The sequence below is a fragment of the Petromyzon marinus genome, chromosome 64 (assembly GCF_048934315.1).
Source record: "Petromyzon marinus isolate PM22_M1 ecotype Great Lakes invasive population chromosome 64, UKy_Petmar_22M1.pri1.0, whole genome shotgun sequence".
Classification (NCBI taxonomy): Eukaryota; Metazoa; Chordata; class Hyperoartia; order Petromyzontiformes; family Petromyzontidae; genus Petromyzon; species Petromyzon marinus.
The window spans coordinates 3,029,922-3,049,517 of record NC_133730.1 but is presented as its reverse complement, the minus strand read 5'-3'; the positions used below and the strand labels follow the sequence as shown (position 1 = coordinate 3,049,517).

The window sequence follows — 19,596 nt, the reverse complement described above, 5'->3', positions numbered from 1 at the left end:
CCCCCAAATGAACCCACCTACCTATTTTCCCAAACCCGCGCACTTCCCCAACCCCACGCATGGCAATGTCAGCCTGCCCAGAACAGCTGAACCAGGGCATCATTGTCAGCTGCCACGTGGGCAGATAGGCCTACCTTAATTGAAAGCACACTATATAACAGGACAATTAAATATACGATCAATTGTGCATGGGTTTATGTTGATGTGCATGTTCTTGTTGTAATTACCGATAATGCCTGTTATTTACCGAGAGAAGTCTCAATGGATCCCACAGACTCGTTTTAAGGAGGGTGGAGCTGCATTTTTACGATGCTTATCCAATTCCATGAAGCAGTGTTTGAATCCACGTGGCAAGAAACCCACAAGAGACGCACCACACGTACGAGGGAATAACACTCGGAGCTCAGCAAAGGATTCAAAAACCTACTGTCTGTGCTACTATCTCCTGACCAATTCACAACCCAGTGGATTAAGGAGTTTCACAAATGCATACCATCCACCAAAGCTTTGCCTGCAAAGTATTGGATTGCATGTGTGTGCAATATTTCACATTATGGGGAGCAGTGGCGCAGCGGTTAGCGCGCTGCACTACGAACCTGGCGACCTGAGTTACGATTCCCGCTCACGACCAATAACAAGTGGTGAATATTTCAACCGGTCCTGTGCCCTCCCCTATGCCAACTTAGCCTTAAATGAGTACCTGGCAGAACAGTCGATCAAAGGCTATCAAGGGGTGTTTGTCTTTGCTCTAGCACACCTGTTAATTATTGACTTGCTGAGAACCTGCAGAGCTCTTTAGCTCCTGTGTACGCAGAATAGAGGGCTGTGCTTGCATTCTAATTCGTTGCCATTACAACCCTTTAAAAAAAAGCGCTCACAATCAGAATGCAATGGGGCACAATGACCTATGGCACAATCTCTTCAGACCTCAGAAACTAAGCCCTGTTGTGCCTGGCAAATGCTTAGATGGGGTCAATACCATCCAATGCATCAGACAGGTGTTATAGACTGTGGCAGAGTTCATTAGTAGTAGGCATTGCAGCAAAGTGCATTGCTGTACTGTAATCTATGACTCCATGTTTATGCTCTCCGCTGTTACCAACCCGCACTGACCAGTTTGGTGAAGTATGGTTATATAACCACCGCAATTTGCATGGTGTGGGGAGGCCCTCATCCAGCAGTAGATTGGCAAACAGCTACACGTGAAAACAAATTGTATTAACATAAAAACATTTACTGGCCCAAAATGAATACTAATCATATCAATTCCCACCATTGTTAAAAATACAAATATAATAGTGTTGAGATTTAATTTAGTATAACGGGCAGTGGCCCATGAGTTTAATGTTGGATTTACAGGTTTAAAGAGGAACAAATAATGCCACTCATCCCACATAAAACAGTCATTTCATAACACCATACTATCACCATATCATTCTGCAAAAAGTCTAAAATTTAATCCTTTAAAAATAGATTATTACGGCAGCTTTCAACTTTAAATCACCCAAGAGTAAACGTGATTTCATTTTTTGTCAAATGATCTCACCTCATTACTCAAGTCTTGCGGCAGCATCGCAATATGAGATGCATGGAAGCGAGGTGGGTGAATGGCGAAGATGCTCTGTGTTAATCACTCAATGGAGATATTATCTCCCTCGCCTGGTATACAGGAGGTCGTGGGTTCGAAACCGACCCTGACGCCTACTCTATATTTGGAGTTGCATGTGTCTCTCCCCGTGGTTGCACAGTCCTCCGGTTTTCCCCTCCACATTTAGAATAAACACGGGTTTGGAGCAAATCCATAGCCATCTAGAGACACTGCTGGTAATTTGGCAAATTTCACATGTTTTGGTTACGTAAAAAAAACCCACGAAATGATCTACTCTTGCATATGATAATGATGCACCTAAGGCGATTTCCTGCACAAATCTCTATAAAGGCTGTGTAAGAAATCATATTGCCGACCGCAGAAAAATTACCATGATGATAATGAGCGTGCTTACAACTCCGGGCTGAACCAGCCACCATGAGTTTCAATCCCAAGGTTTGGTCCAACGTCCTCTGAAGTACTCACCGACACAGATTTATACAAGAGCTCAGCAGAGGATGTAGTACATTTTAAAAAATACATACTCTTCGTCCAATACCAAATGCGTTTTTTACTGAAGTCAGGACACGGCTTTTACTTTCTCCCTATTTCTCCTTTAATGTCGATATTTTATTCTCCTGTTTCGTTTGAGTTTTGTTCAGCTGCTGGACACTCTCCTTAAATTGTCAAGTTTGGCATAGGCAATTCATGTATTTCTATGGCGCTTTCATGGAGGTGCCTTAGGATTGACAAAGTCGCATTGCAATAAAGTGTCTCAGATGTACATGTGTGACGCTATGTTATGTGGTTGTTCCCGAACAAGGTAACATGTTTTACTCAGTGATCTGTGTAGTAATTTCATAGTTTGATTAGCACGGTTGGCTACAAACGATGCGAAAGAACTCCAACATACATACATTTTATTTACCCAGGTGAGGATGCCAAGAAGAGACCAGGAAAGTCTCAACTGCAAGAATCACCTGGGGCATTAGTCTGTCAGTAGGGGGCGATGATCGCCTACTGGCATGACAAACACCCCAGGTCACCCTTGCAAATGAAACTCATCCCGGCCTCTGGTGTCGAACAAAACAAACTCGACTCAACTTAAGAGGCGGAGCAGAATAAGAAAAAAAGCTCAAATAGCTCGACGGTCAACGTCACCTGTTCTGGTGAATGACGAAAAGGTTGAACCACTCATCCTTGTCTTCCTTGGGCCGCAGCATCAGCACGTCGCCCTTGACGAACATGCGGTGGAGCCGCTCGTCACGAATGGAACCTGGGCCAAGACGCAGCGGGGGGGGGGGGGGGGGGAGGGTTCGAGAGAGGAGTCGGATGTCGGCGACACGAAGGTGGGATGATAAAAAGGGACGTAGGCTTTCGCAACCGATATTATTCATAATGAAAGTTCTTTTACGTTCGATCGCGTACATATAAATTAATCCACTACCACCCGTCATTAACCCATCACCACCCGACACAACAAACCCTTCTAATTGGCTGTTCTCGAGTGGTGGTGGGTTAATGATGCATTTATATTCACACGATGTAAGCCAATATAACTTTTTATTATGAGATGAAAAATGTCACCGTTAAGTTTATTTAGTTTTATTTCAAGTTTATTTATTAGGTATAGCCCTGTGAGCCATGTGGCTCTTGACTCGGGTGCAACCGCAACAATAAAACAATATGTACACAGAACATCTTAAAATGACAACACGCAACAGAAACATCCAGGAAAAACCAGCAAAATCTTCCTGAAAAAAAAAACACCGTATAACAAGGCTGTGTGCGCAAAATCCCAATGAGATTTAAGTAAAAAAAATAACTAAAAGACAATTTAGATTAAAGTTATCAGGCTAACTCAGTACTTTAACAAACAAACATGGCTTAACCATACACTTTGAAAGCACCAAAATAAAACTATAAAAACAATGTAACAGTGATCATAGGAATTGTGATTCAAATTTAACAATACACGATATACATAACATGTACAAAAATAACTTTGTAGCCAAAGCCACCAGCATAAGTTACTCCATAACAGCAGCAATATCAGCAGTAGTATCGTACTATATCAATGCATCTTGAAAGATCAGCAAACTATAATCAAAACTTAAAAGTCATACTTTGCAGATCTCACAGGTAATGATCCAAGTTTCAGTTTATTGGCGATAGCATTCCAGACCCTTGGGGTATTAACAGCAAAGGCCCTTCCTCCAGTATTTGTACGACAATTTGTTCTTCGAAACAATGAGGAGATCCAGCAGGTAGTCTGCTGATTTTTTTGTAAGTACATGGTGAATAAATAAGATCTGATGCACAAGCCGTCGATCATTAAGAGATGGTGAGTTTGACCCAATGTAGAGATCGCAGTGGTGGGTCCGAAATGGGTAGTTCAATGCAAATCTTAAGACCGAATGATAAATTGGGTCAAGCTTCTTCGAGGTTGTTGTATGGAAGGCGAGCAGAGTGAAGGCCAGGACCGTGAATGAGCTTGACAGCAAAATACATTCGCAGGCCAGGGCTAAAAGTGACAGGCAGACATGCAAGAGGAATACAGATAAAACTAAGGAGATTGGACAACGCACGGATGCTTCGGTGAACATAGAGCAAAAAATGTACGAGACGCAGGAGAAATAAAATGGTCGCGGTGGAGGTGTGGGAGGTGTGAGAGGCGATGAGAAGGAAAGAGAGAATAATTTTTATGAGGACAATCCGAAAAGAGAGAGAGACAGACAAAAATAATAGGGAAAAACTTAGGATCTTGGGAAATATACAGGTGGTCAGGGAAAAACAAAGAGGCAGGTTTGAGGAAATTGCTAAGTGAGTTTAAAGGGTGGGTGTGGGGAGGAGAAAGGGGAAAATTGGATAAGGCAGCAAAATATATTCTCAGAATAAGGTGAAAAGACAGATTGACACAGATAGAACCGAGATGAAATTATTGAATGCCCATGAAAGGACGTTTCGATCGCAACACAAGCAACCGTCGCCAGCAGTTCTCTTGCTGTGTCTGTGTTTGTCCCACCTGATGACGGTTGCTTGTGTTGCGATCGAAACGTCGTGATCTATTAATTTACTATCTACGTGACTTTACCGAAAGAACCAAAGAGTATGGATTCCTGCAGTCACGAAAGCTTCAAATCAAGATTGCCCATGAAACGTTCTCATCCCGTTCTGTATAATTCATTAAAATTCATGTATGCATTCACGGCAGAGTAATAGCACAGAAAGTTGTGATAGTTTTTTTTTTACTCAGTGTGATGCGAAGATTGGGCATGCTCGAAAGTGTGCCATGGAATGAAACAGGTTAAGAAGCGCTGCTGTGCGGGTACATCATCAAACACATCATGAGCTCCCCTCTAACCAATTCTAACGCTTTCTGAAAATGGTTATCACATCGTCAGATGGAAAAGTGTGTGAAGGCTGAAAACTGTGGTTTCTTTGGAATTCCATCACTTTCAGTAAGTGATAGGAAGTTGAACAGGAGACAAAGTATGTACCAGCTGGGAACTTTTATTTGTGCCCAATTTCAACAATCACTGACTTGTAACTCTGTATAAGTGATGAGAAAACAGACAAAATAGAGAGCGTGCAGGCTGAAAACATCCACATGTTAGAATTGGCTTCCAGTAACCCTGAGGCAAACGGATTTCTGGTTGGAGGGTTGACTCGGCCCATCATGGCTGAGGTCGATAAAATGAGTATGAGTTTGCGAGGAATGCAACGGGTGTCCTATGGTTAAACTCGCCCTCGTCATGGGAACGTGGAATTTCCACCGCTGTCTCAAAACTGCATACAGGAAAGGAGCATCAATGCCTCAGTGGACATTTGAGCCGGAAATCACTTTGGCTTTTAGGTGTTGTCTGCTTAAATGCCTAAAGTACTCCAATAACGCCACACCCCAATCTTACTCTTGACAGCTTTGATGACGACTCAGGAACGCTGAACCCCTATGATCGCTCTCTCTTCTTTTCATTACGAATTAATTTAACCTACTTTTCCATCATAAAGATATCACAAATACATTTAGAGAAAAATATGTGGCATAAACTTCAATTGCGTTGGGAGCATTTAAGAAAAAAGTACAATTGTAAAAGGTGCATGGGCACAGCTGAAACAAATTCAAGATTCAAATGCAAACCTGATGAGACAACTGGAAAACTTTGCACAAGGGGCTTGGGTTTCTGTCAACAGTAACTGCATGCTTTTTTACGACAATCATCTTCACTTGAGCTATATGCCAGCCAGAAATTTGTTTTAATGTGTATACCCAGTGAAACCTTGGATTGCGAGCATAATTCGTTCTGGAAACGTGCTCGTAATCCAAAGCACTCGTATATCAAAGCGAATTTCCCCACAAGAAATAATGGAAACTCAGATGATTCGTTCCACAACCCAAAAATACTGTATTCGTATAAAAATGATGAATACAAAATACCTTTGAATATTTTTATTTAAATTTAATATAAAGTAATCAAATTTATCAATTACATTTAATCGTGGCTGGTGTGAGGGAGACGGGAGAGAGAGAGGAGAGGAGGGTTATTGTGTAGGACGACTTTCACTTCCAGTACAGTTACTAAAGAACAGTCACTACACTTGGACACAAAATAAAAAAAATGCTTTATGCACACACACGTGGTCACAACACTATACTGTAGTAAACACCGACTGAGACCGAGCATGGGAGATGATTACCCACAATCCCGCAGCGAGAGAGAAGAACCATTGGCTCAGTTGTGATCACGTGACACTCGGCAGACAAAGCGTATAGTGTACGTACTGCTCGTTTTGCAAGACATCGCTCGTTTATCAAATTATTATTTATTTTAAAAATGTGCTTGTCTTGCAAAACACTCGCAGAATAAGTTACTTGCAATCCAAGGTTTCACTGTACTTCCCTAAGTGGTGACAAAGTAAAGCATTTATTAAAAATGTTTATGTTTAACTGTGCGGAATACATTATGCCCGAAAAAATAGCAGGTGCACGCTACGTATTATTTTCATACCAAAGTACGCAAAAAAATAATGAGCCACATCAATAGCGGCACTCAAAACAAAGTGCAGAGATTATTTGGAGAAATCTCAATTCATTACCATTTGTTTCAGAGGTTATTCATTCGCAAATGCGTCTGTTTATATCACGTAATTTTGAATTTATAAATCGTCTAAATGCAACCGCATCTCATTTACAATCGCGGCTCTTAAATGAGAAAATTGGAGGATGCAACGGTGCATCGTTTATAGCTTTGCGCACCTCCGGCGCGTACACGCGTGCGCATGTTGAACGTGTGCACATTGTGCGGCCTTGTTTCCAATTCACAGCTGGCTGAGGGCCTTCCATTCGCCACGCGGGTCGTGAAGGGTTATTTGACCACACTTAAAACGCATTGTGTTGGCGTGGCTTGGCGAATTTTGTGAGGATGGCGAATTTTGGGAGCATAGCAGTGGACCATATAAAGTACAGTACAACGCCGATTACCACCACCACCCCGACGAGTCACCCGACCGCAACATCAGATGAGTCGTGTCACTCACCGCGTGCCAAGTGCTTGGAGACTCATCGGCATAAGGAGAGCAGATTATCGAAACACAAATACAGTAGACACTCAATTATGTGCGTGCGGTTTATTCCGAAAAGAGTAAAAATCCAAATCGTCAGTTGTGCTTAATTTTGAGTAATTTATCCGATCATTTACTTTGTGAGTTTAAATTGATACCTATGAGTGTTTTTTGGCATATATAGATCTGCGGAAAATAGTTATATTTTGGGATTTTCCACGATTGTGGATTTTCCGCAGCTATCCTTTTCATCATTAGCGTGGATAATCGAGAGTCTACTGTAGATACCGTTCTGATTATCAGTGTGTACATGCCGTGTGCATTTACCTAATCCAAAGAGAGCCAGTTTGGTGGAGCCTTTCTGCAGCAAGATGGGGCTGATCTCAATCTTCTCTAAGGACGTCGCCCGGCCAAAGTGGTTGATGAGTCCGGAACAGCTGAGTAGGTCCAGTGCACACAGCCCTTCCGCCTGAACACAAGCAGCGACCCGTGATGCTATGTGAAGCTCTTGTCATTTTCCGTCCCAAGTTTATTTCGATTCTGCTTTCGGTTTCGTGTCATCAAGCAAAGAATCCACCCAGATCTCTCGCAGAGAAGAGAAACCCTTCGTCTTAGGGAACGACTGACGGAAATGGGATATCACAGGAATGCCTCTGAGATCCCTTCAGAGTTGAGGGCAGCGCTTTCCCAACCCACTCTGCCACATCATCGTACTGTTTGTCGCATGACCGTCAAACCAATATTAACATTTTCAGACCTGGACTTTAGCTAACTTAAGTATAGCACCACATGCAACGTGATGGCTTTTGTGCAGTTATTGGTGATTGGGCAGACATCATCAACTTGCTACCCTTAAAAAAACCCGGCTTAATCACAGGCGGCCAAAACCTGGATTAGAAACTAGGATCTTAATGGTGCCAGCTCAGGGCTCTGATCTCTGTGCCACCGATAGCACAATCGAAGTTGAATTCTAACAGCAGCATAGATTCACATCAGGCTGCGCCAGTAATAATTTTGCAGCACTGAACGCATGAGCGACACTTATGCAGGATTCTGTTATGGACAATTATAAAGAACGGGATTTTTGCTTTCGGGATTTCAGCTGCGGTACAATATGCAATACTCTTTGCAAGTAATGGAGTCAAAAAGTCCTGAAGACAAGTTGGTAATGAAATAAAAGTGGCCGATTATAAACGATGACTCAGTGTGAATGCTAAACACGAGGCTATGATTATTATCAGTTGGTCTGCTGCCATCAGTTGGTCTCATCATCAGCAGCCATGATCAAGCCACTGCTGTGTGACGGTCTTGCGATGCAACAATCCATCGAGCTCCTGCCCACGTGCCGATTTCATCCCTGCAACCCTGCAGGCGTTCCCTCCGTTGGCTGCGACTTTGTTAGTCTTCTTTGGTTCTTTCGGTAAAGTCACGTAGAATGAGAATAAAATAATAAATTGATAAAATGAAATAACACAATAATATTCTCACGACGTTTCGGCCACAACACAAGCGGCCTTCATCAGGTGAAGGGACGAGACTGTCTGGTAGGACAGCGCTGGAGTGAAAGAGCCACGTTCAGATCACGACTTTTAAGCTGTGTGAGAGGAAACAAAGCGCCTTCACAAAGGAATTAGCATATAATTTAGCATTGAAATGGCTGAGTGATTAGCTTGTGACTGGTCACAGAAATAGCTATGTTAAAAGTTAAAGCATACACATCCGCAGAGGCACCCCTTGACAAAGGAATTAGCATAGAATTTAGCATTGAAATAGCTGAGTGATTAGCTTGTAACTGGTCACAGAAATAGCTACGTTAAAGTCAAGGCCTACACATCTGAGCTATTCACAGTACTATATAGTGAACCAATAAAAAACTAAAATATAAATTACCTTAATGTTTTGATTTAAAGCTTTCGTGACTGCAGTAATTCATATTCTTAGTTTTTTCGGTAAAGTCACGTTGAAGAGAAACAACAAAATAACAAAATATATATAAAACAATAAAAAATTCTCACGACGTTTCGACCATAACGCAAACGGTCATCATCGTTTGCGTTATGGTCGAAACGTCGTGATAATTTTTTATTGTTTTATATATATTTTGTTATTTTGTTGTTTCTCTTCAACGTGACTTTACCGAAAAAACTAAGAATATACCTTAATGTTATCAATACACTCTATATTCTCCAATCAGCTAAGCTACCAACAATAAGTCGTTATATATCACAATGCTATATGGCGAAAAAATGGGTGGATTCTTACCCTCAACTTCAGCACCACGGATAGCTACGGGCCCCGTTCAGACGGACGAGTTCATCCATGGTCGGAACAGAGGAGGGGGAGAGAGACAGCTGCGAGGCGCTATTATACTCCATGTTGTAAACCATACCATTAACCGTGGTGTGAGAGGTATTAAGAGTCAATGCTGGCGAAAGAGCTGCGGTCTGAAGGTCATCGTAAAATACAATTAATTAAGAACAGAAATGGTTTAAAACATCTTTCCAATGGTTACTAAGCCAGAATCCATCTTCTCGGTTGAAATTGTCTCTGTGCTTGTATATGTGAATGGCCTCATGAACGAATCTCTCATGGTAGCCGGTTGGTTTGCAAACAACCTCCGTCTTGGAGAAGTCAATGTCATGTGAGCCCACTGAATTATAACAGTGATCTGCCACGGCAGAGGATTCGCCTAGTTATTTCAATGCTAAATTCTCCTGTTTGATTTGTACTAAGTGCCTCAGTGAATGTGTATGCTCTGACTTTAACGTAGCTATTTCTGTGACCAGTTACAAGCTAATCACTCAGCTATTTCAATGCTAAATTCTATGCTAATTCCTTTGTCAAGGGGTGCCTCTGCGGATGTGTATGCTTTAACTTAGCTATTTCAATGCTAAATTCTATGCTAATTCCTTTGTCAAGGGGTGCCTCTGCGGATGTGTATGCTTTAACTTTTAACATAGCTATTTCTGTGACCAGTAACAAGCTAATCACTCAGCCATTTCAATGCTAAATTATATGCTAATTCCTTTGTCAAGGCGCTTTGTTTCCTCTCACACAGCTTAAAAGTCGTGATCTGAACGTGGCTCTTTCACTCCAGCGCTGTCCTACCAGACAGTCTCGTCCCTTCACCTGATGAAGGCCGCTTGTGTTGTGGCCGAAACGTCGTGAGAATATTATTGTGTTATTTTATTTTATCAATTTATTATTTTATTCTCATTCTACGTGACTTTACCGAAAGAACCAAAGAAGATGAATCATTGCAGTCACGAAAGCTTTAAATCGAGACTTTGTTAGTCTCGACTACTGGCCATCATCCCTTCCAGGAAAGTGTGCTGCCCATGCACACCTCCTTGTTTAAGTTGGCCTCTTACCTGAAATGGAAGCAATGCACTGGCTTGCTTAAGAGCATGGGGGGGTGCCTAAATCCAGCAGTGATCCAGACTCTTTAGAACAACCACTGTTGACGTCTTGACACTCTCATATTATCCACCCTTGAGTAATGGACGAGTCAAGTCAACCCCTGACTAAGATTTTAACGCAATAGCGCTGCCTACATGGTGCGAAACAGAGGAATACACTCCAGCGATACCACCAATATTTACTTACGTCACAAGCAATATCAGTCTGGCGCTTGCTGTGTGTGTGTGCGTGCAATTCCATCGCTGCTCATCAGGCTAGGTAAGAGTTAGCTGGAGAGCGAGTTTTTTTTTTATACAATCAAGTGCAAAAGTGCGGGATATGCAAACGTAGCATCATGCAGCTCCTTGGGGACATCATTACTGTGAGAGTGTATCCCAGTGCAGCGGCAATTAACAAAGTGCACTTCCCTTGAGAATAAACAAACACCAATACAACACTGCCGGTGAATATAATACTTTTTTTTTACTTATGCCTCCCAGCAGATGCTTGGTCTGATCAGATATATGCAAATCAACGTTGCATTTTATTTGTGTTTAAACTGTTAATTATGAACTCCAACTGCCATTTGCTCGAATCACCAGCAATGCGTCCCGATTGGTCTGTTCGCAGAAGTTAAGCTGCTTTGAGCCTGGCTAGCACTTGGATGGGTAACCAACCATGTGCAGCAACATGTTGTAAGCGGATGGGCTATGTGGTGGCAGCAAATGGCAACCCAGCAAAATAAATTGTGGTACTGTACCCCTATGCTGCCACATCTTACACTCTGTGCTTTCCCCAACTTTGCATCGTCACATTTTGGTGATCCCGGTCACCCTTGCAAATGAGACTCCTGGTATCTTACAGCGTTCTTACCTTTTTTAACAGAATCAACTTTACAATTGAACTTGATCAGTGTGGTAATGCATCGGTTAAACAAATATTAAACCCATAACCCGCATGGCTTAGGGAGGGCCCTTCATTCCAGCAGTGGATTGACAAGAGTGGGTTGACAAACGAAAATAATTGTATCTGTGGCAATCGTATCTGCATGGTGAGCTTATTTCGCAATCCATATTTTCATTCGTGAAAAGTCTCTTCCTATTCCACACAAATTTACCGTTAACGGGAAGGGTGTGAACACAAAAACACACAGCCGTGGATGAAAAAGTTGAAATGGATAATTTTTTTATATATATAAAACTTCGTCCAACTCCGATCTCACCTGCACAAGCCCGCAGATGAGATTGATGAAGTTAAAGCAAAAAGTGTATTATCCGGGGCATCCACGCACAACAGTAAAGCCAGCAAAGCCAGCAAAGGCCCCCTCGCCCCCGGAGGGGAAAACGAAGTGAAAGATTGGCCCATGGGTAATCTCTGATTACCCATGGGATAAGATATAGCGGTACGATAAGACTTGGTAGAACAGCGGGCACAGTGGTCAGCGCACGGTGTTATGAACCCAGCCAACCTGATTTGATTCGTGACCGTGGCTAACATCAAGCGAGTCTGGACCGGTCCAGCGCTCCGACCACCCCACCACCGACTATTCACAAACTCGCAACAACCAGCGTGGTGAAGCATTGTCAAACAAAATCAGTGTTCGTCCGATGTATGGCGTGGTAACGTCTTCGTCCAGCAGTGGATTCTCAAATTGCTGTGGTCTATTTATTTATCTACAGAGGATACATGAGCTGGTGTGCAGGTGCTGTGTGGTTCGTTTCATTATGGCATTTGAGTGAATGGCAAAAGCTTGGGGACAACTGCATCCAGCAGTGGACTGACCATGACTGATGATTGGTGATGATGAAGACCACAGGGTGGAAGTTCCAGGTTTTACTCCTTGGCCAATACATCACTCGGCGCATACTTAAGGAAAGAAAAACGACTCTTCAGCGGATGTAGTCCACGTGCTAATATAAATCGTCACTTTCAGGTTCCCGTCTGCAAGACGTACAGTTTGCTCAAAGCGCTCGAAAGATTGTCTATTTTTCAACATTATCTCTCTTTTCCCAATTTCGTATAACCTTGCTCAACTCAACTATCTATTTAATACAGTGCCGCTTGTTGCTGCCCGTTGGATGTGATGGGCCTTTTGGGCTTTATGGTCAGCAACTGTGCAAAAAATGCACAATTTAGGCCAGAGTTTGTACAAATTCACAATCTTTCTGGAAAACGACTTTGGTGACTGCAGTAATGTGTGGATGATGCTAATTTTGATGCTTACTTTTTATGTTGGGGGGGGAGATCATTTTTGGTGCTGTTGTTGTTGAATCCTTCATTTAACCAGGAGGTGAAATAAACCAACTGAGATGCGATGAAACAACATGAAATCTTTTGGAACCCTGGATGACCTGGTTTCAAAAACGTTTCGTGATGAGGTTGATAATGCTCGTTCTGTACGTTTAAATTCACACGCGTATTTCCGTAAAACGCTGTCTTACCCCTGTAGGGTCATCATGATTCCCATGAACACTGAACACAGGGATGGAGATGTTCAGGTTTGGATCCGCATAGTTGACCCAAGGGAACCTGCAACAAAGAAGAGAAACAGGCGCAGCCTTGAATGTTCCATAATCAAACACGATTAAATGGCTTTTTCAGCAAATGGTAATCGTAATTTTTACTTGATTTTTTAGTTCATTCAGAGCAGTAAAAGCTGGTAACTGAATAAGTAATTACAACAGTCATCTTTCTTAACCAAAAATTTGCCCATTTACAGTGTCTGTATTTTGAAAACAAATGCTTATCATACTATATTACAAAAAAGTTTGCTGGCTGGCTGGCTACCTGGGCGGATTTCTTGTCTGGCTGGGTGCCGTGCGTACGAGTGTTCGTGTGGTGACGTCACCACCCGCCGTGCACGTGTGGTGACATCACGGCGTACGTCTGCATGGTGACGTCACCGCGTACGTCTGCGTGATGGCGTCATCTGCGTCCAACGGCGCTAAACCAGGTTCGTGCGTTGCACTGATGTCACGGCCTCCACCCACCCCACCCTCCATCCCAGATGTGTATCCCACGCAAATGTGCGGGATATGCTCTCATGCCATCATATCATCATGCTCGTACCATCATACTATATTATAAAAATATATTATTATTCCAAAATCACCTTCGTAAGTTGCCTGACACTTAAATGAAGCTTCAGTTCACCACTTGTATTTCCGGGCCAGCGATTTTTATTTATTTATTGATCCTACCGGACAAATCTCTGGTAAGCACCTCTCCTGGGAGGCTTAGTAAACATATTTCCCTAGAGGTAGCCGTACACTTGAATAATGCAAGCGTATGAGAATAAAAGACTTCCCCGGAACCTTGAAAATGTATCCCTAATCTTTTTCAGCTTCAGCTTATGCAGATGCATCAGCATCTGTGGGCCACCTTAATTTAATTATCCAAGCATGAATAGAGGACGCCTGCTGCCTTCCAGAATTCCATTCATTTTCGTTTGCTACTTTGAATACATTGAAGACTCCCGTTTGTTACTTCCATTTGACTTTGGCAAATACACATTTACTCTGCTGCCTGACGTTAGCATCAGCATCTTTATTTATCCTAGAGAAATCTGATAAGCTACAAAGCTTTGTCACAGATGTTCAGTAGGGATAGGACAGAATGTTACAACAACAATACAAAAAAAACGATCAGTGTAAAGTATAGGAAAGGAAAGCAAATCGCTAAAAATAAACAGATGAAGTATATAACTTCAAATTGCACAAGTACACCAATTCCCAAGCTTGGGCAAGGCAGCAAAACAACAGAAAGACCAGTCCCAGACCACTCCAAGACAACAACATGAAGTCCCTCAATAAAATTGCACATTAAAAGTATCCAAGTGATTCCAATCAGCCTTGTGGTGAAAATTTCCAAACCAAAAACAATGTCATCAGTCAATCTTGAAGTGTACCATCAACAAAATCTGTCAAACTCCTCTTGTCTGTGATAAGTTGCTTATAAAAGAGTTGCCTTCAGATTGCGAGACTTTACACAAGGGCCCTGCGAACATATTCACAATCAGAAACGTTTTTTATACTGGAGGAATCCGATGAGCTATAAAGCTCGTTTTCACAGATGTCCAGTAGTGGCAGCATATATTCATGGTGTCACCACGTTAAATTGGCATCAAATAACACAACGACTATTCCATAAACGTAATAACTGTAATATCAGTGATTAAAAAGCATTGGTATTAAAAATGCATTGTTATTTATACAGCGTCTGGCTAAATTAAATCCAGCATTGGAAGTACAAGACCCTATATCAGTGAGAACTTAAGGTCATGGCCAGGATGCGCCAACGTTGCTTTGGGCCCAGGAAAGTGGCAAGACATTGGCACCAACAAGTGTCCAATTCATTTTCAACTATAAATAGCCGTACAGCAGGATCGTGCGGTAAAAATACAATTCAAATCTTTTGTAAACTGATGACAGCGAGATGCTGACAAGAGACATTTCTGCCCTCAGGCGCTGGAGAAAACTGGGCTCAGGAGGACTGGAGAGAAAATTGTTCCGCTCTGCTCCACAATCAGCGCCCAAATCCCGTCACACTCGCTGCAGAGACTGGGACAGCGAGCCCGATGCTTAAACGATTGAAAGCGCGCTGCCGTTGAATACTGCACTTTGCCAGGAAACTTTGTTATCTGCAATCCGAGGAAATGGGGAAGGAAAAAAAAGGGAATAATCATCACCGGCCTGGAGGCTCGGCGGTAAAGCGAGTAGTAGGCAGAGTGGCTCACAATTGGAGGCATGCAAGTTCAAATCCTGGTTGGGGGTTAACTCAGTCCATCATCCCTCGGAGGAGCAATAAAAAACAGTACCACCTTGTGAGCAGGTCAACGGTAGTAGTCCTATGGATAGGCTCTTCCCTGCTATAGGAATGCAGAATTTCCACCACTGGCTTAAGCCTGGAAACGGGAGATAAGCACCACCTCAATGATCAATTTGAGCAGGAAATCACTTTGAAACGTCACCTAAAATTGGTGGCTTGGGGCGGCGGCTCTGGTCTAGGTTGTCGGACCCCTAAAGCAATGCAGTTGCCAAAGTCAGCTGAGCCTCCAGTAGGACAAATGCTCTCACGACTGAGTAGTAATAACAATGCCCTTCATTTATCTCGGAAAACCTGACTGAGTGTCAAGGCTCGTTTTTGGGTGGGTCCTGCTAAGTTTTTTTTCACCGCAAACAAGGAGGAACAGGTGCCTCTTGTTTCCCAATTAAACCCATCTCAAGCAAACGTTTAAATCCTGGCAAAACGCCGTCACCGCCGCCACGCTCCTGCTCAAAGGGCGTCGCGGGATGCCCCAACGTCCCACCTTGAAAAAGAAAACGGCTCTCAAAATCCCACGGCCGATACAGCCGCAGCATCGACCGGGGGTGGCCTGCTGGAGCCGAACCGCGAAAACCCCCCACAGACGAGCGGCCAACACGCCCCGCACCAGAGGTCGACACCAATCGCTGCTTACGAGCCCAGGGACAAAACTGTGATGTCGGCCGATGCAACGGCTGCGCCGCATACTTGCTCCCGCCGAAGTTCACCGCTTGGTCGCTCAACACTTCAAAGGTGACGGGGCGGTCGCCCATGCAGTACTTGCGCAGAGTCTCCATGCAGGCGTGCATCGCCCGGCGGGATGGCTTGTTCTCGTGGAACAAGTCTCCGCCGAGCAGCACGAAGTCCACCTGCGGGCAACACGACACTGTTGATAAAGATGATAGAGGTGCAGCCCTGCAATTGCTTGCTCGTGCCACTGCTGGCAGAAGGGGCCCCTAAACTGTTGTCCGCAGGTGTTGTCCTTGCCCCGCACCTCTGATTAGCGCGGTTGGCTACGTACTGTATGAAAGAAGTTCAACGTACATACATACGTAACTCACATAAACTCTACACAGCCCCTCTAGAGGGTGTCTTTGTCCACTCTTTCACGCCGGCCACACGTCTCGGAGGTGGCAGTACCCACACTTTAGCCCACCACACGCGACCCTCCGATCAACAAAGTCGGGTACCTGTTGATACTGCTGGCTGATGGTGGGAAGCACAGGAGTGTATGTATGGATGTATGTATGTATGTTGAACGTCTTTCACACCGTACGTAGCCAAAGTGCTAATCGAAGGTGTGGATGAAAGGACAACAAACTAAACGCAAAAGGCAGTGTTCAATCTTGATTTAAAAGTGCATAGCCATAGTGGCTTCCTTAATGAGCCCCAGTGACTTCCTAAGTAGAAGCATAGTAAGTACAGTCGAACAATGCTATTGTGCCCTCCACCACACGGCTCCAAAGCAGCCTGCAACGTGGTATTCACAGCGGTCACACCAACCCATGCAGGATCCGGGCTCAATGATGCATAGCTTCCGAGATCTTGACGAGATCAGGAGGGTTCTGGGTAATTTTGTCACATACTGAAACCATACACCGACTGTTTAATATTGACGGCCTGGATAAAAACAGTATATTATTCATGAAAGTTAATCTGCAAACATTACAATGCACGTAAAAAAAAACAAATATGACAGGACAACATCAATAATTCACTCATCATCTAGGGGACATAAGAGACAGAGAACTGTCACCGTGTAACAACTTGAGACAGGCTCTGAAACGTAGGCACAAACACAATTTGCAGCTGCCAAGTCAAATCAAATTCAGAATGGTAATTAAGGATTCAGAAGGTACACCTTAAGCAGTAAACTTGAAAAATGATCACATTGAAAGTGAGAAGAACTAAAACAAGCTCCATGCCTTAAAGTTGTCTGTTTTCACGAGCAGGGAATGCATTTAGCTTTTCCCTTTACCCAGCGATAATCAACAAGTTTCAAATCGGGTTGTTAAAGTTGCGTATATTTTGCATTATAATGCGGCCGTCTGACATGCTCTTCCTTCCGATATTAGGAAGCCACCGGACACATGCACTTTTCAATCCTCTAAATTGAAAACAATGTTTTTTAGAACTGCTTTTTGTGTTTAGTTTGTTGTGTGTCCCACGCACTTCCAATAATCGCGGTTGGCTCTGTACGGTACGAAAGAAGTTGCCGGTTCGATCTCCCGGTGGCGCGGCAGTTGAAACAATGGGCCAAGTTTATTAAATCCCTCTGCCACTGTCCACCCAGTGGTGGACAAGCAAAAATAATAATTCAAAAAAATTCAGCAATATAAATGGGTACACAACAGTTAGTCGAAAGGTAGGTCACGTGTGGTGGGGTAAAGTGTGGCTTTCTCTAGTTACTTTATAGCCATCTGGCAAGCGTGGAAGAGTAAGCCAAACTCCTTCTAGAACAGGGGTCGACAAAACTGTGGCTCCGGAGCCGCGTGCGGCTCTTATTTAAGGACTGCTTCGTGACATTATTCATTGAAGACCACCATGTGCGATTCACATGCATTGCGGCTCTGGAAATATTGAGGGATTTTTTTTTCCGAACTTGCCAACCCCTGATCTAGAGGGACTATCTAGAGTTCCCTATAATTGAGGCCCTTTCAGCCAGCAGCAGAATGAGCAAGAACTTGCGGGGGATGCACCTTTATCTAAGCAGAGCTTCCCCGCACCTCCGATTAGCACGGTTGGCTATGTAGAGTGCGAAAGGCATTCAACATACATACTATGTAAAATCTAATTTCGATTTAAAGCTTTCGTGACTGCAGAGATTCATATTCTTGCTTCTTTCGGTAAAGTCACGTAGAAGGGAAATAATAAAATAATGCAAATAAAACAATAAAATTATCACGACGTTTCGATTGCAACACAAGCAATCATCATCAGGGATACAATTTTATAGCTGTGGTTTTCACACCTGATGATGATTTCTTGTGTTGCAATCGAAACGTCGTGAGAATTGTATTGTTTTATTTGTATTATTTTATTATTTCCCTTCTACGTGACTTTACCGAAAGAACCAAGAATATGTAAAATCACTTTTGTTTACTTTACATAGGAACAAAACATTAATTTTCGATTTAAAGCTTTCGTGACTGCAATTATTCATCTTCTTTGGTTCTTTCGGTAAAGTCACGTAGAATGAGAATAAAATAATAAATTGATCAAATAAAATAACACAATAATATTCTCACGACGTTTCGGCCACAACACAAGCGGCCTTCATCAGGTGAAGGGGCGAGACTGTCTGGTAGGACAGCGCTGAAACGTCGTGAGAATATTATTGTGTTATTTTATTTTATCAATTTATTATTTTTTATTCTCATTCTACGTGACTTTACCGAAAGAACCAAAGAAGAAAAAACATTAATTATTAACGGGGTTTGCCTGACATTGTTAAATGTACTTGTATTAATGTATTTTAGTTCTGAAACAATAACTCATCATGATAAATAACTAATCAACAACTGCAGGGCTGTGCACACGGAATAAATATAAATCGCCGTCACACTCTGGTTTAGAGCACTTTGAATTTTTAGGAATTTTGAGTCCAGCCACTATAAGGCCAATAATTTATAGCAAAAGTCTTTTGCCGGGAAAATTGGGAAATCAGCCAAATTGCTGCTGTCTGTGTGCAGCTGCAAGGTGGTGTAATTTCCGAGCACTCGTGCAATTGTATGTCTTTTCTCTTGCACTTATCCATTTATTTACAGCACTATTGCCAAACTGTGTAACTGGAACCGGTTGTAGAGTGAACGGGCCATGCGTTCATTGTTGAAGTAAACAAAATCGGTGGCTCCGTTTCCATACAACTGTTTTGTGGAAGAGACCAATTTCTGTCCCCGGACGAGGTTCATTGTGATGGACTGCACGTAGTGTTTGATCAAAAGGTAGATAAAGATATTGATTGCGTACTTTTTATTTTCCAACTTAGCCAGCCAGTGTCCAACTCACAACTGGAAGGAAATGGTTGGGGCGTCTACTCAATTCTTCCTGGCATCAATATTATATTTTGAATTTTTTACCCTTTTTATTTCACCAGGTAAGGCCCCACTGAGCTACATAGATATTTTTCAGAAGCAACCTGGCCACAAATGAAAGCTCAATTAAGTGGCTTATCATGTGTAAATTTATCGCAGCCAAATGCTCTAAACGCGTGATGTTTCTCAACGTCGAGGGAAAAATCAGAG

The 19,596-nt window shown here is 42.9% G+C and overlaps 1 protein-coding gene across 1 annotated transcript in view; it reads right to left on the bottom strand.

Annotated features, from left to right (window-relative positions):
* Window positions 1–19,596, bottom strand: part of MRE11 (MRE11 double strand break repair nuclease) — a 92,816-nt gene that overhangs the window by 64,757 nt on the left and 8,463 nt on the right. The window contains exons 3-6 of the mRNA XM_032977795.2: window positions 16,061–16,221; window positions 12,991–13,078; window positions 7,478–7,619; window positions 2,750–2,864 (exon numbers count right to left, since the gene is read on the bottom strand). Of these exons, the coding sequence (XP_032833686.1) occupies window positions 2,750–2,864; window positions 7,478–7,619; window positions 12,991–13,078; window positions 16,061–16,221 (506 nt within the window). The remainder of the gene's footprint in view (window positions 1–2,749; window positions 2,865–7,477; window positions 7,620–12,990; window positions 13,079–16,060; window positions 16,222–19,596) is intronic.